At 42.4% G+C, this 15064-nt stretch overlaps 1 protein-coding gene across 4 annotated transcripts; it reads left to right on the forward strand.

Annotated features, from left to right (window-relative positions):
* The first annotated feature begins 83 nt into the window (after positions 1-83).
* On the forward strand, positions 84-14084 carry aars (alanyl-tRNA synthetase). Of its 4 annotated transcripts, none has more exons than XM_011476353.1 (20): positions 84-223; positions 2834-2978; positions 3089-3277; positions 3384-3529; positions 3778-3969; positions 4051-4195; positions 4860-5005; positions 5522-5630; positions 7596-7746; positions 7988-8112; positions 8537-8681; positions 8754-8932; positions 9458-9571; positions 9654-9860; positions 9956-10140; positions 10424-10532; positions 11184-11297; positions 11371-11577; positions 13176-13289; positions 13369-14084. In XM_011476353.1, exons 2-20 carry the CDS (start codon positions 2835-2837, stop codon positions 13546-13548), a joined length of 2901 nt encoding a protein of 966 aa, XP_011474655.1. In that variant the 5' UTR covers positions 84-223; position 2834; the 3' UTR covers positions 13549-14084. The 4 variants fall into 4 exon arrangements, with proteins under 4 accessions (XP_011474655.1, XP_011474657.1, XP_020559827.1 ...); XM_011476355.3 differs by having other exon boundaries at positions 106-223; positions 2821-2978; XM_020704168.2 differs by having other exon boundaries at positions 132-223; positions 2825-2978.
* The last annotated feature ends 980 nt before the right edge of the window (positions 14085-15064 follow it).

Here is a 15064-nt window from a genome sequence, read left to right on the forward strand (position 1 = left end):
GCAGAGGAGTTTGCACCACTAATGTGGCGGGCTCGGCTAAAACTGACAGCTTGGCTCGACCAATGGGATTGAGCGTTCGCCGGCTTCCTGCACATCTGAACCAATAGGTGGCGTCCGTGGGCGTGTCCATCGCCTCTGCACTTCCCTTCTGAGCGAGCAGCGTGGACTGAAGCGGTGTTTTGGGGAGCTGTGACCGGTTCGTTTTGTGATAACAGCATCTTATGTGAGTCAAACTACTTGCTTGGGTAAATGACACTCACTGTGTTGATTCGCCGGTTAGTTTTCCCCTCATAGTTGACTTCCAAATTCACTAGCAGGGACGGAAATTTCAGCGGTTGCTTTTGACTGGCTAGCATAGCAGTTTGCTAGCGTCAGGTCAGTTAGTGCATTTTGATTTGTCAGATTTAGAATGAAAGGTTTTCCAAATAGTTTTACTTACCTTTGCTTCGAAATATAGTATAGTTTTAGGGCCAGTTTGAAAGAAATGATGACTGTCAGTATAATGGCGGTTTACGACGCTGAAGTTGGCTTCCGATTCACAGCTTCCGATTCGCGAAGGCACAAAAGAAACATTCCGCTGCATTTTTCGCATTAAGATCACCCAAAACCGGGTCCTGTTCAAAAACCGCTGGACCTGGACTGCTCAAACCTGGATTAAATTATACATTAGATACTAAAGAACACATTAAATATAGTTTCTGATTTGTGAAACCTTCCTTTGATTTGTGAAAATCTGAAATAGATTGATGTTTATCGCATTTTACGCACTGAGTCCACCTTAGACCAGGTCCTGTTCAAAAACCGCAGGACCTGGACTGCTCAAACCTGGATTAAATAATAATTTAGATAGTAAAGAACACGTTAAACCCAGTTTCTGATTTGTGAAACCTTCCTCTGATTTGTGAAAATGTGAAATAGGTTGATTTTTTATCCCATTTTACGCACTGAGTCCACCTTAGACCAGGTCCACTGGACTCAGTGCGTAAAATGCGATAAAAATCAACCTATTTGAGATTTTCACAAATCAGAGGAAGGTTTCACAAATCTGAAACGGTGTTTAATGTGTTCTTTAGTATCTAATGTATAATTTAATCCAGGTTTGAGCAGTCCAGGTCCAGCGGCTTTTGAACAGGACCCGGTTTTAGGGTGGTCTTAGTGCGAAAACTGCAGCGGAATGTTTCTTTTGTGCCCTCGCGAATCGGAAGCTGTGAATCGGAAGCTAACTTCAGCGTCGTTGGCGGTTTGTGGTTTGAAAACAGACGATTTCTTCAGGCTTCATTTCAATTTGCTGACACAGAAACTGTTGCCAGTTTGACAAAGAAACCAAGTGCAATAGCATTAACGCTTCCTCAAGGCTCTGAAGAGTTGGAAACCGTAAAATGTTTTTAAAAAATATTTACATGAGCACATAACAACAGACGTAATTAATATTTTATTGTCATTTTTTTTTTGGCTATTCCATGTGTTTAGATCAGTGTTACCTGACCATCAATGCTGCAATTGCAGAATAAATCTGCATTTGGTTTTTCTGAATCAGTCTTGATATTTTTTTTTTTTTTTTTATGATTTTGTGGTTTCATCATGTTGGTTTGTGTTTATTACGCACGCCTTACTAAAGGTAATATCCCATGATTGTACTAGTTTTTCCACTTGCTCTGGCTGCTGGTTACGTGTTTTGATTACCATCTTCTTTGTTCTGTAAAGCCGATGGGAGGTTTATTTTGTTGAGGAGTTTGTTTTTAGCAGAGCTGTCAGATGGGAATTCTCTTCTTCAGCCCATTTCCACATGTTGGTGTTTTTGTGGCGCTGCGGTTAAAGGAATAGAAAATGCAGTTCCAGTTTTTTTTTTTTTTTTATTAAATAGTTTTTTCATTTTGATTACAAAAGTTCCACATTTTGTTTAACTTAAATCGCTTGTTTTGTAAAACAAGAACAAAGTAGATTTTTGAATGGAAATAAATAAAACTGAAAACCTTTTTTTACTTGATTGAATTTAAGAATTTTGAATTTATTAATTTAATTGTGATTTAGTCAGGACTTTTTGACAGACACCCAAACCTAGTCAGGATTCTAAAAAAAAAAACAACAACCTGTAATGCAGTTTTAACCTTAACTTTCTTTAAATGTCCTCCATCCTGAGATAAATGCAACAAGAACATCTTAAAAACATCAAAAACCGAATGTGAGTGGGTCTTTAAGTGTTTATAAAGTATCTTATAGCAGCTTGAAGCTTTCAGCAAATCAAACAGAGCCCTTCATGCATTTAACCAATCAGATGGATCTTTATGTCGTCAACCAATCGAATGGAGCCCTTTTTTTGTCTGGCTCCCATGTAGAAGCTGGTCATTTGGAGTATAATTTTATGTTTAAACAAAACTGCTGCCGTGAAATGGCAATAATAGTTTTTGCTATTTGTTAACGTATCATAATACATGATTGTCCCCGCAATATTGATTACTAACAACAAAAAAGGTTTCTTTATATCACGCAGCCTTACTACAAAACCGTATGTTTACATATTTTGAGTATTTGGAGGTTGGATTTCAGCTTCTGGCATATTTGAAGGATTGAATCACTTATCTGAATATTATTTTATGAAGAAGATGTTTATAAAAAGAAAACTGATGAAGGAAAAAAAAGAGATTTTTGGTAAAAAGCACACTCACTCTTTAAATGGGTTAAAAATAAAAATATGCTCGTTAGAAAGAAAACATTTTGGCAAAAGGTCAGATTTTTTTTTGGCTGTTTCTAAAAGTGGTGTTTATTGAAGCTGGTTAGTTTTGTTTGTTTGTGTTAATTTGTTTTTGTTGGTATTTGCCGTGAGCTCTTTCAGAATGGACTCCTCACTGAGTGCAGCTCAAATCCGACAGAAGTTCATTGACTTCTTCCTCCGCTATGAGCATCAGTATGTTCACTCGTCGTCCACCATCCCGCTGGACGACCCCACGCTGCTCTTTGCCAACGCTGGCATGAACCAGGTTCGCGTGTCTCCACCCTCCCAGCTTCAGCCTGGTTCAAATGTTTCGCTCTCAATAACCTCAAATCCGATTCTAATCGTGCTGTGTTTTTTTTTCCCACACTGTTGTAGTACAAGCCCATCTTCCTCAACACCATAGACCCCTCCCACCCCATGGCCAAGCTGCGGCGTGCCGCCAACACTCAGAAGTGCATCCGTGCAGGAGGCAAACACAACGACCTGGATGATGTGGGGAAAGACGTTTACCACCACACCTTCTTTGAAATGCTGGGCTCCTGGTCCTTTGGGGACTACTTCAAGGTATTTTGACCTTATTTTGTTCCATTGCTTCTGTCTTTGAAGACTTTCTGAGACTCCTCTATTGCAGTACTTCTTGCAAGTTGTTTTTATCCTCCTTCTTCTCCAGCAACTGGCCTGTAAAATGGCACTGGAGCTCCTCACGGAGGAGTTTGGGATCTCCATAGACCGCCTGTATGTCACATACTTTGGAGGAAACCCCGATGCCGGCCTGGAGCCGGATCTGGAGTGTAAACAGATCTGGATGGACCTGGGGTGAGTCTGGCTTCAAATCCAATGATTTCAGTAACATTCACTGTGATCTTCTGTAACGCTGCAGTTTTTCCTCACATTCACTTTTTTCCTTAGCTTATCTTGTCCATCAGCTGAGCTAACAGAACCCCAGAGTCTCTTGTGCAGTTGCAGAGCTGTAGATTATAGTTTTGCTCTGGCTGCACCAGTGGGCCTAACCTTTTTTTCTTGGTTGCAAGAAATGATGTTTGATGACTCCAACCTTTCTTCAGGGTGGAGGAGGCTCGCATCCTGCCAGGCAGCATGAAGGACAACTTCTGGGAAATGGGGGACACGGGCCCCTGCGGCCCCTGCAGCGAGATCCACTACGACCGCATTGGGGGCAGGGACGCCTCTCACCTGGTAAACATGGACGACCCCAACGTGCTGGAGATCTGGAACCTGGTGTTCATCCAGTTCAACAGGTAGGACTTGGCGGTGTCTTGGTCTGGAGTCCACCTGCTGCTCGCGCTTTAATCCCGAAAGTTTCCTTTGTTTTTCCTTAGAGAGTCGGAGACGGAGTTGAAGCCTTTACCTAAGAAAAGCATCGACACTGGAATGGGTCTGGAGCGCCTGGTGTCTGTTCTGCAGAACAAGATGTCCAACTACGACACCGACCTCTTTGTTCCGTACTTTGAGGCCATTCAGAAGGTACTAAAACCTTCTGGAGCCTAAATTCATTTGCTTTATCGACAGTCTGAGGGTTTCAACAGACTCCGTTTATTTAACCAGACATTCCTATTAGACCATTACAGCCTGAAGTCCAAGCCTCCACTGTCCTTTCCTAAATTTGACGCAAACATGGAAGTACCGAATGTAGCCGTTCCTCCAGAGACCACTGGAAGCTGGTTGGAGTAGGGAGCAGCAAACGTGTGTGCTATCTGTCAGCTCCAAATGAAAGCTGTCTTTACAAGGAACGCAGAAACAGCAACCACCTGTTTTTGTGCTGTTTAAGTTTAGTATAAGTCGTGTTTGTTTTTTTTGCATGGTTTGGCTGGGGGTGTGACTTATACTCAGGTGCGATTTATATTTTAGTATTTTTTTATTTCTTTATCATACATTTTTGTAGCTGCTCCAACTTAAACTCCGAAGTGACTTATTGTTCAAAAAATACGTTTATGAGAATTTGAGATGAGAAAATATTCATTTTTAAAGCTTGAGACTCTTCTTGGGTTTGTAGACGGGATTTGTAAAACGTGGCTCAGTGACTGACGCCAGAGGTTGTCCGTCCAGAGCGTCGTGTCTGTGGCGTTAAAGTTCAACATAAACATTTTTACGGGAGCACATAGAGGATTAAAAACAACTTTTTTTTCAGGGAACAGGAGCTCGACCTTACAGCGGTAAAGTTGGTGCTGAGGACGTTGACGGTATCGACATGGCGTACCGCGTTCTTGCTGATCACGCCCGCACCATCACCATCGCCCTGTCGGACGGAGGCCGGCCCGACAACACTGGGAGAGGGTGAGCAGGCGGGAAAAGTTTGTTTTGGAAAATGTCTCTGAGGTCAGGTGAAAGATCAGAGCTGTTTTTGCTACACACCATCTGTTAACCTTTAACCCTTGTGCTATCCTATGGGGTCCAGATGACCCGATTCTTACATTGACGTGTTCTCCCTACCATGACAAAGGTGGATAAAGGTGAAGAGGATTTCATGTAATCCATGGACAGCAGTGAAGATCATAAATCATTAAAGAAAAAAGGTTCAGCGCACTGTCTAGTGGGTCTAGATGACCCAACTCCCAATGTTAAAGTGCCTAGGATAGCACAAGGGTTAAAACAACGCAAAAGTGAGAGGAAAAAGCCTTAAACAGATCCTCTTTACTCAGATGGAGAGTTTTTCATCCCATTTAGCCTTTTCATCTTCGGTTTGGTCCCTTTCCCGTCTGTCCTTCACCGGATCCAGAAATCTTCATTATCTCATAGTGAGGTTCTGAAACAGGTTCCTGTATTGTAACTTGCTGGAATGTCTGGGTTTAGTTACGTGCTGAGGAGGATCCTGCGCCGCGCCGTCCGTTACTCTCACGAGAAGCTGGGCGCTCAGAGGGGCTTCTTCGCCTCTCTGGTGGATGTGGTGGTCGACTCCCTGGTGAGACTTTTGTCCTAAACTGTTTGCTTTGAATATAAACCGTTTTTACCCTGAAATAAGCGACTCTTTTTATTTTACCATCATTTAACCAAGGGAAACCTCAGCGAGAAAAAAAATCGTTTTTGTTTTGTTTTTTTAAAGAATGTTCCTGCTGCTTCACAGCAGGAAAGTCAGGCTTTTTGGGATAAAAACTAAATAAAGGCCTGTTCACACCGGGACGAATTTCGCCGGCGATTTTCGCCGACGTTTAACGCCTCGTGACTAAACAAAGGGCACCAACGAGAGTATGCACACCGACGCGAAAAAACGCCACGCGTTAAAGCGTCAAAAAAAAAAAAAACGCCTCGGGTTCGTTTTTTTTTTTTCGACGCGTCGCGTCGAAATCTACTCGACCAATGAGAATGGCGCTTTTGCTCACGTGTCTGGACCTTCTGAAGTTACAGTAAAACACAACTTGGGGGCGCTCAAAAACAAAACTGCCTTGCTGAGCACACATACCAGCGAAGAAGATAGACGCCAAGTAGCGTCTACACTGCCGCGAAGCAATAATGACGGACATTCTAAAACATCCCTGAACCAAGCACCAGTTGGAGCTACTGATACTTGAAATATTCATGTTTTCTTTGTTTGATTCTGACAAGCGTGTAAATACTTGCTCTCTTCTTCTGAGTGAAAAGCGACTTTAAGAAGCGTAAAGTTGCGCAGCGCCACCTTGTGTACAGGAGTATTTCTGTTTTACATTAAGCGCCATCTAATGTCAGGGAATGAAATTGCATGTTCACTCGGCTCATCGTCAGCGAAAATCGCCTGGGTGTGAACACAAAAAACGTGGCGAAAAACGCTGGCGAATAACGCCTGGCGAATATTCGTCCCGGTGTGTACGGGCCTTAAAGCAGGAAATGGATTTAAAACATACCAACAAAAAAATCACATAGCATGAACTTTAAAACAATATCCTAAAAAAATTGGCAGGTAAAAAAATCAGCAGCTGATGACTTTTCCTCGAAACCTTTTTAACAAATTCTAAAGTGAAGCCAGAACTCTCAGGTTCCTTACTGAAGCAGCTGTAGAACTGAAGGTTTTTGTTTGTTTGTTTCTGTTTTTTGTGAAATAAAAGACAAGAAATACTTTGTGGAGTTATATCTGTGACAGATTAAAATGTTAACTTTCACAGTTTTCAGTATCAAAGGAGAAAAGAGCATTTTCATCCAAATTTTTAATTATTTTGCATTTTTCTCCCCATCAGCTGACACTTTTCTCAAGTCCTAACGGATCTTGACGAGCTTCAGTTTTACTCTGACACAATATCATGCATTAAAAAATCTTTGCGTAATTTCACCTCAAGTTTTTCTGAGCTATTAACGAAAATCAAAGCCCTCATCATCAACATATGCCTGTGTGCTCAGAAAATGCTCAAACTATAAATACAGACATTTTCTGCCGCTGCAACACATCGTATTACTTACCACAAAATCTACCATTTATTCCTTATGAATGTAGTTGCAGTTAAATCCACAAAAATGTGCTCACTGTGTTAAAGAACAAACAAAAATAAATAAAAACATACAGAGAATACTTTAATAACTGCAGCAGTTATTTCAGGGAAAATTTTCATTTCCTTTGAGAATTATGTGCAGCTCTTCTCCCATCTAATATATTACATATAATTATCAAAAATTAAACTTTTTACTATCCTTTATCTCAAGGATTTAAAAAAAATGTGAAAAATATCCTGCAAAAGTTGGTGAAATTGTTTTATTCAACATGTTAATATATATTTTTACAAAGTACCCACACTGTAGATTCCAATCAGACATGTTGCAGCTTTGCTAAACTCTTGGAAGTTAAAGTTAAAACTGAAACTTCCTGACTATGTGAACAAAGTCTACCTCAGGAAAAAAAATAGACCTGCCCAGGTTTAAAGCTGGGAAATCTGACCTCCCCTCTGTGTTTGCCTGTCTGCAGGGCGATGCTTTTCCTGAGCTAAAGAAGGATCCAGACATGGTCAAAGACGTCATCAACGAGGAAGAGGCGCAGTTCCTCAAAACCCTCAGCAGAGGTCGCCGCATCCTCGACAGGAAGATCATGAGTCTGGGCGACTGTAAAACCCTCCCCGGTGAGAAACTACGGCATTCTTTATGTCAACCACTCTCATGTTTCTTTTTTCAATTTACGTTTATGAAAAACTTTATGAAGCCCTTTTTATCTATCCTAATGAGAAAAACTCAGTTTGCTTCAAGTTGTTGAACTTTGAAATGGTTTTTCATCTCAGAAGAAGATTGCTCAAAATAAATTTAAGTTAAGTTGCATCTGTTTTGTTGAAGTGGCAATTTCTTAGACTCGTCTCTGTTGTCCAGGCGACACCGCTTGGCTTTTGTACGACACGTACGGCTTTCCCCTGGACCTGACCTCCCTCATCGCAGAGGAGAAAGGGATGGAGGTGGATCTGGCTGGGTTTGAGGAGGAGAAGAAAGCTGCACAGGTGAGGAGATGAGAAGCACAGACGGAAGCAGCTTCATCTGCAGAGGTTGGTCTGATGTTTTTCCTTTGCAGCGCTGCGCCGTCAGTCAGTCAGGAGTCCAGAGCTGCTGCCTAAATAAACTCTGATTCCAGTTTCACTCATTTAGCTGAACAGCTGTAATAAAGCTTCTGTGTTAAATCAGTGTCGCAGCTGATGTATTTTATGGCCCACCTTTTCCTTAGATTTCCACAAAGCCCTTTATTTTCTGTAAACAGGGCTTTGCTTTTTGCATCCATTATTCCATTATCAGAATGCATAAACATTAGTGAACATAAACATTAGCAAACAACACAGTCCAGAATCTCCTCAGTATTCTGTAAATTGTTTTCCTGAAGTTTGCTCACTGAACAGATGAGTGGTAAAGCTTTTGGACATGTGTGTTCAGCTGAAGTCCCAGGGCAAAGGTGCCGGAGACGTGGACCACATCATGCTGGACATCTACGCCATCGAAGAGCTGAGAAACAAGCACGTTCCCCCCACAGACGACTCCCCCAAATACGTGTATACCTCAGATGAAAACGGGAACTACGGTCAGTGACCCTTCACCTGGACTCAGCTGCACTCTGTTTCTGTTTCTACACCGTCTCTGTTTCTGTGTGCAGAGTTCCAGCAGGCCTCAGCCACGGTTCTGGCTCTGCGCTGCGATCGCGCCTTCTGCGAGGAAGTGACGACGGGTCAGGAGTGTGGCGTGGTGCTGGACCAGACGTCCTTCTACGCCGAGCAGGGCGGGCAGACGTACGACGAAGGCTACATGCTGCGAGAGAACGACAACACAGACGATGTGAGAAGAACACAAATGTCCTTTCCTTCAACCTCTAATGCTACGCTCACACACTGCACTAGTGCTACCGCATACTAGTGTCCGCTACCTACAGCTGGAAGAGGCTAGAGGCAAAATGTCAAAGACGATGCAGAGGTCATGAGTCTTCCTCCAGGTGCTTTCTTTCACAGCTCTGTTCCGATGTATGAAAGACTTGGTGTCATTTAATCCTGGCTGGACAAAAACTGGAATTATTAATTTCTCCATTTACAGTTTTCAAATGGTTGGCACTTCCATGAACTATAATTGGCACTATCCATACGCCACTACCAAATCCAAGTCCCTGATGGGTCAAAGTTCCTCTAGTTTAACTTTCAACGTGCGTTCAGTAGCTGCACGTTTGTATGTAGAAAACAGCCTGAAAAACCTGCGTAGCTATGCAACGTGGAAGCCTGAAAGAAAGCCTGAAACTTGATCTCTGAGACTGAAGCCGGTTCCCCCCTTCAGTCTCTGTAAGGGTCCTGTTGTGTGTTTGTGTCCCTGCAGAGGATGGAGTTCACCGTGAAGAACACGCAGGTTCGGGGGGGTTATGTTCTGCACATCGGTACGGTCTACGGGACGCTGAGAGTGGGGGACAGGGTCAGCCTGTGCATCGATGAGGTCAGACGGTGTCCCTGTTTACTGTCAGCTGAGTTTGGTGACCTCTTTCAGATGTTCTCTCTGTGCCTCTGACGGGTTTCAGGCTCGCCGTCGGCCCATCATGAGCAACCACACCGCCACGCACATCCTGAACTTTGCCCTAAGGGGGGTTCTGGGGGAGGCAGATCAGCGAGGTTCTCTGGTGGCGCCTGACCGTCTGCGCTTCGACTTCACCGCTAAAGGTGCTCTGAAAACCGATGAGATCCACCGAACGGAGGATATTGCCTGTGCCATGATCAGAGACGCAAAGGTGCGAATCGGAGCGATGCTCGGATAACTCAGCATTTCTTTTCTCGCTTCTGTCTAATAAGTTGTGATTTTTACACAATTTCTTTGAACTTTTAGCCCGTTTACGCCAAGGAGGCTTCTCTGGCAGAAGCTAAGGCCATCCAGGGTCTGCGCGCCGTGTTTGACGAGACGTACCCCGACCCAGTCCGGGTCGTGTCCATCGGCGTGCCCGTCCAGGAGCTGCTCGATGACCCAAACAGTCCTGCCGGATCCCTCACCTCCATCGAGTTCTGCGGGGGAACGTGAGGATGAGATTTCTTTGACTTGATCTGTCTTTGATCCCCGTGGGTTTGAAAGATAAAAATGTTCACTTGATCACGTTCAGCAGGTTTCCATTTTATTTTTCAATTGTCAATTCCATATTTATGGCACTTTAAAAATGATAATGAAGTCATGATGCCAATATTTTGATGTTGCCGTGGCAACATGTGTCTGTTATCCACAGAAACGCAGACACCTCTCCTCTTCATTCTACTCTACCTCCACAGTTAGTGATGGGTTTATTTTTTTTTCTGTTGTCTTCAGCCATCTGCAGAACTCCAGCCACGCTGCTCCGTTTGTCATCGTCTCGGAGGAGGCCATCGCTAAAGGCATCCGCCGCATCGTCGCGGTGACGGGAGCAGAAGCCCAGAAGGTGAGAACGCCCATCCCCAGACATGTCCAGTCAATCACACAGATGCTCACGAGAACAGTTTTTTAAACACGTGAGCCTGGTGTTCGGATGTGCTGCTGATTGAAACGATGATGATAAGTATTCGTTGTAAATGCTGTCGAACGTCGTTTTCTGCGTTAAGACAAACGATCAGAGACATTTGAGGCCAGTTTTGGACATTTATTAAGAGTTATTGAGCCTGGAAGTTAAAATATGTGAATATCTTACTAACTTGTTTTTGTGCCCCTCCTGTTCAAACTAGCGCCACATCAAATAATTTAAAATAAAATCCGATCCCTGATCTGGAAACAACATCCAAGTGTGAAACGAAGTGATCAGGCCCAAATTCCTGGTTTAAAACATGGATCTTATTAACAACTATGGGATTTTATTTCTCAGCTCGGAAAGAGTCAAAGGTTCTGATTCTAAGCGTGATTCCTTGAGAGTTTGAGTTTGCAAAAGTAAAATCTGAGAAAAGTTTCCAGAAGGCTTCTGACGTCTTCAAAATCTCAAAAAAAATATTTCATGATTAAATCCAGTTTAAAGAACCGACAGCTTTATTATTAAACATTTTGTTCTTGTTCTTTTTTTTTTTTTAAGTCAAACTTTTTTCTCCTGGTTGTGAATCTTCAGGCTCAGAGGAAAGCAGATGCTCTCCGTCAGTCTCTGTCTGCTCTGGGAGACAAAGTCAAACAGCAGGCGTCTCCAAACAAGGACATACAGAAGGAGATCGCCGACATGACCGAGGTAAAAGACGCCGCTGCCGTAAACGCCTGAGAGCAGCTTTGCCATGGCGACAACCTCTCCCTCTTTTCTGCAGTCTCTGGGTACCGCAGTCATCTCACAGTGGCAGAAGGACGAGATGAGAGAAACCCTGAAGGGGCTGAAGAAGACCATGGACGACCTGGACCGCAGCTACAAGGCCGACATCCAGAAGAGAGTCCTGGAGAAGACGAAGGAGGTGATCGAGAGCAACCCCAACCAGCCTCTGCTCATCATGGAGATGGAGACGGGAGCTTCTGCAAAGGTGAGATTCAAATAGATGCTTAATGGAGATTTTCTTTCTTTTAAACCCTTGAAACACATGTAATGTGAAAACTCAGACATCTGTTCAGCAAGTTGTTCAACTTTTCAAATAAAGCTGCTCCAGAGATGTAAATTACTATTAGCAGTGGTAAGTGTGAATAAGAAGTGAAAAATTAAAGTCTGTCATGTTTTAAGATTTCCATAATTCCAGCAGATTTGTCATTTAAAATCAAAATTTTCACTTTAGTTTTTTTTTAACTGTGTTTCCTCGATTATCCCAGGAGATTAATGTTATAGAAAAAGTAATTATTCTAGATGTTTTAAGGCTGTAAAACTGCTCACTTTATACATTTTCACATTTTTTCAAAAGACCCACTTCGATGAACATTATGTTTTTGGTGTTTTTAACATCTTCTGATAGTATTTTTCTGATGATGGAGGACATATTTGAAGAAATTTAAGCTTAAAATTTCATTTCTGAGTGTTTCTTTATTCAAATCGCTGTGAATCAGGAAAAGAAATGCAGTTTAAAAAAAATAGAGGTATTTGTGAAAGAAAATACTATGAGATCTCAGCAACAGGGAGGGGAAGGGGGGCGGTGTTGTTTCATGCCACCTGTTCCACCCTCAAGTCAGTGGTGAATTTCCCATAAGTTACTGCTGCTCTGGAGAAACTATGTTCTAAAACCCAATGAAGGTTTTTTGATTTTGGCTAAAAATGGCATAATCATAATTTAGAGACGACTGAGAACACTTTGAAAATAAATCCAAAGACTTTAAACACTTTTAGGCCAATTCTTCCCCTTAAAGCTTCTACATGTAGCCTCCATCGGAGAGTAAGAGAAAAATAGCGTCTTCTAATTCGGACGTCACTTCCACTCAATGACCTCATCAATAGACGCCGGTCATCCACATCAGCGAGTAGCTACCAGCACTCAGAAAATGCAAAACGCCGGTTTTAGAACTTTAAAAATCATGCTAAAACAAAAAGTCAAGACTTACATTTACATGAAAACTTCTGTGCTTCAGAGCACACCCACGTGAGGATCACCCTCGGGGCGGAGGGACACAGAGTTCTTCGCCACGAGCGTTTCCTCCCCAAGAAACAATTTCAGACACCCCTATCCCTCCAAATCTACAGTTGGAGGGATGGAGAGAAGCCGGAGGGGGGAGGGGGGGATTTGGATTCAGCCTTATAGTTCAAACCTTCATAGAAAAATCAGTCTGGGATTATAGAATGAAACCAAAGATCTGCTCTCGATCAAAAATGTATGCAGATTTAGTGAGCTAATCGTAGTTTGTACAGGAGACATGCCATGACAGACTGATTGACAGTGCTCTATAACCAATCAGGGAGCAGAAAACAGTGTGTGCTTTGTTTTAATAAAGCATGAAAAATTACACGAAACTGCAAGAACATAAAAGCGTAACCGCGTTACACCGAGAGCTAATGTACAATAAATGTCTCTGAGCTGAAGAGCCTTCAGAAAAAGGTTCCTGTTCCTCTGTTACTCATTTTCCTGCTTATCTTACTGTAGGACAGAACCAATGGTTCTGGTTGAAACTCTGTGTTCTACTTTTTCCTCTTGTTGCTTCTCAGGCTCTGAACGAGTCTCTAAAGCTGCTCAAGGCGCAGTCCCCTCACACCGCCACCATGCTCCTCACCGTCGACCCCGACGCCGGGAAGATCACCTGCCTGTGTCAGGTCCCACAGGTAACCAGGCCCGCTCACTCAGAACCTGGATTCAGCTTCTCACCTTTCCACAGGTCTGACTTTGTCCCCCTTCCCACAGGAGGTGGCTGGTCGTGGTCTGAAAGCCAGCGAGTGGGTTCAGGAGCTGTGCCCCCTGCTGGACGGTAAAGGAGGCGGCAAAGACACGTCGGCCCAGGCCACGGGCAGGAACACACAGTGCCTGCAGGAGGCGCTGCAGATGGCCAATGAGTTTGCACGACTAAAATTGGGGGAGAACTGAGAGAAAGAGGTGCCTGGACTTCCTCATGTTCTGTTGTAGATCAGAAAGCTCACATCATTTCTTCCTCACTCACTCCAGCAAGCAGAAACAAACCACTAATTTATTGATTTACCTTTTCCCACCTGGACTGGACACGGCTGTAATGAAACGTCCTTTTGCACTTACAAACGAGGATGAGGGTGTGTCCTCTTCATCACTGCATGTCTGTGTGCAGACTTCAGGGGAAGTTAAGCTCTTGTCTTCTTGTTCTTCTCAGTTCAGATCCAGAAACTCTCCTCTGCAGCCTCGTTCCTTCTTTTCCCTTCAGCTGCAGGCATCAGTCAGATCTGGTCTGAAACCCGTCCTGCAGCTTTTCACCCGTCAGCGGCGCCGTCTGTCAGCCATTTCTGTGTTTTGTCTGGAGCTGCATCGGTCTGATTTAGTCCATTATTGATTTAGCGGTCTGTGTGCCCAACATCACTGACATGTAGATTTAATGAAGAGCGTCTGTAGCTGTTAAATGTCTGAGAAATGAAAATAAACAAGTGGAAAATTAACTGGTTTTCTGTTTTGAATAAGCATTCATGTTCAACTGGATCAAAGTCTGTCCGGTACGGTGGCCCTAAAGTTCAATTCGACAGATTACTCAACGCAAAAACATTATAGATCACAATAAAAATACATTTCAGAAATCAAAACAAACTTCAGATACCAAAACAATTCTATAAAAATAAAACAATGAAATGGAAAGATTACAAAAAAGTAACTTCCAGAAACCAACATGAAATATTGAAAAAGCAAAATGAGAAACCGGAAAAGGTAAGTATAATGGGACATCACTGATTGGATGATGATTTTTTTTTTCACCTTTTCCATCAGGAAGTGATTTGGCGAAATCTTCCAACAGAAGATCTTTCTGTCCACAGCGGTTGAACGATCAACTGTGTTTACCACAGTTCAGGCTAAACAGCCTTCTGCTTGCCTCTTTTTCAAAACTTCCATATGACCCATTATAACCACCTTTTACAGTTTCTCATTGTTTTTCAGTTTTATATTTTAATTTCTGGAGATTACTTTTTTCTCGCGAGAGGATTTTCTTTTAAATTACATTTTGTTTTCTGGAATTTTGATTTTTAAATTGTAACGTTTTCTTTATGATTTATTTTTCCTTTTTTGATTATCGTTGTCATATTTCAATGTTTTTGGGTTGATGGGATTTGCACTTCAGGACCACTAAGTAAAATGATTGATAAAACTTTAAAGATTTAGAACAAAAAAATGTAAAAATCCAATTATTTAAGTGTTAATACAGATTTATTTTTTAATTCATTTATTTAAATATTTTTAACTTGCAGAATAAATATTTATGCAGATAAAAGTGGATTTTAATGTAAACAAAAAAGAAATGTTGCTTTTTTCTCCTCAATTCTTTAAATTTGATGCCTTTGTTTTCTTCAGATATACTTTTAGACCGTACCTTATGGAGTCTCAAATTGTTCAAACTAAAAAAAAAATATGACCTTGTGTAGTCACACAA

The sequence above is a fragment of the Oryzias latipes genome, chromosome 6, assembly GCF_002234675.1.
Source record: "Oryzias latipes chromosome 6, ASM223467v1".
NCBI classification, from domain to species: Eukaryota; Metazoa; Chordata; class Actinopteri; order Beloniformes; family Adrianichthyidae; genus Oryzias; species Oryzias latipes.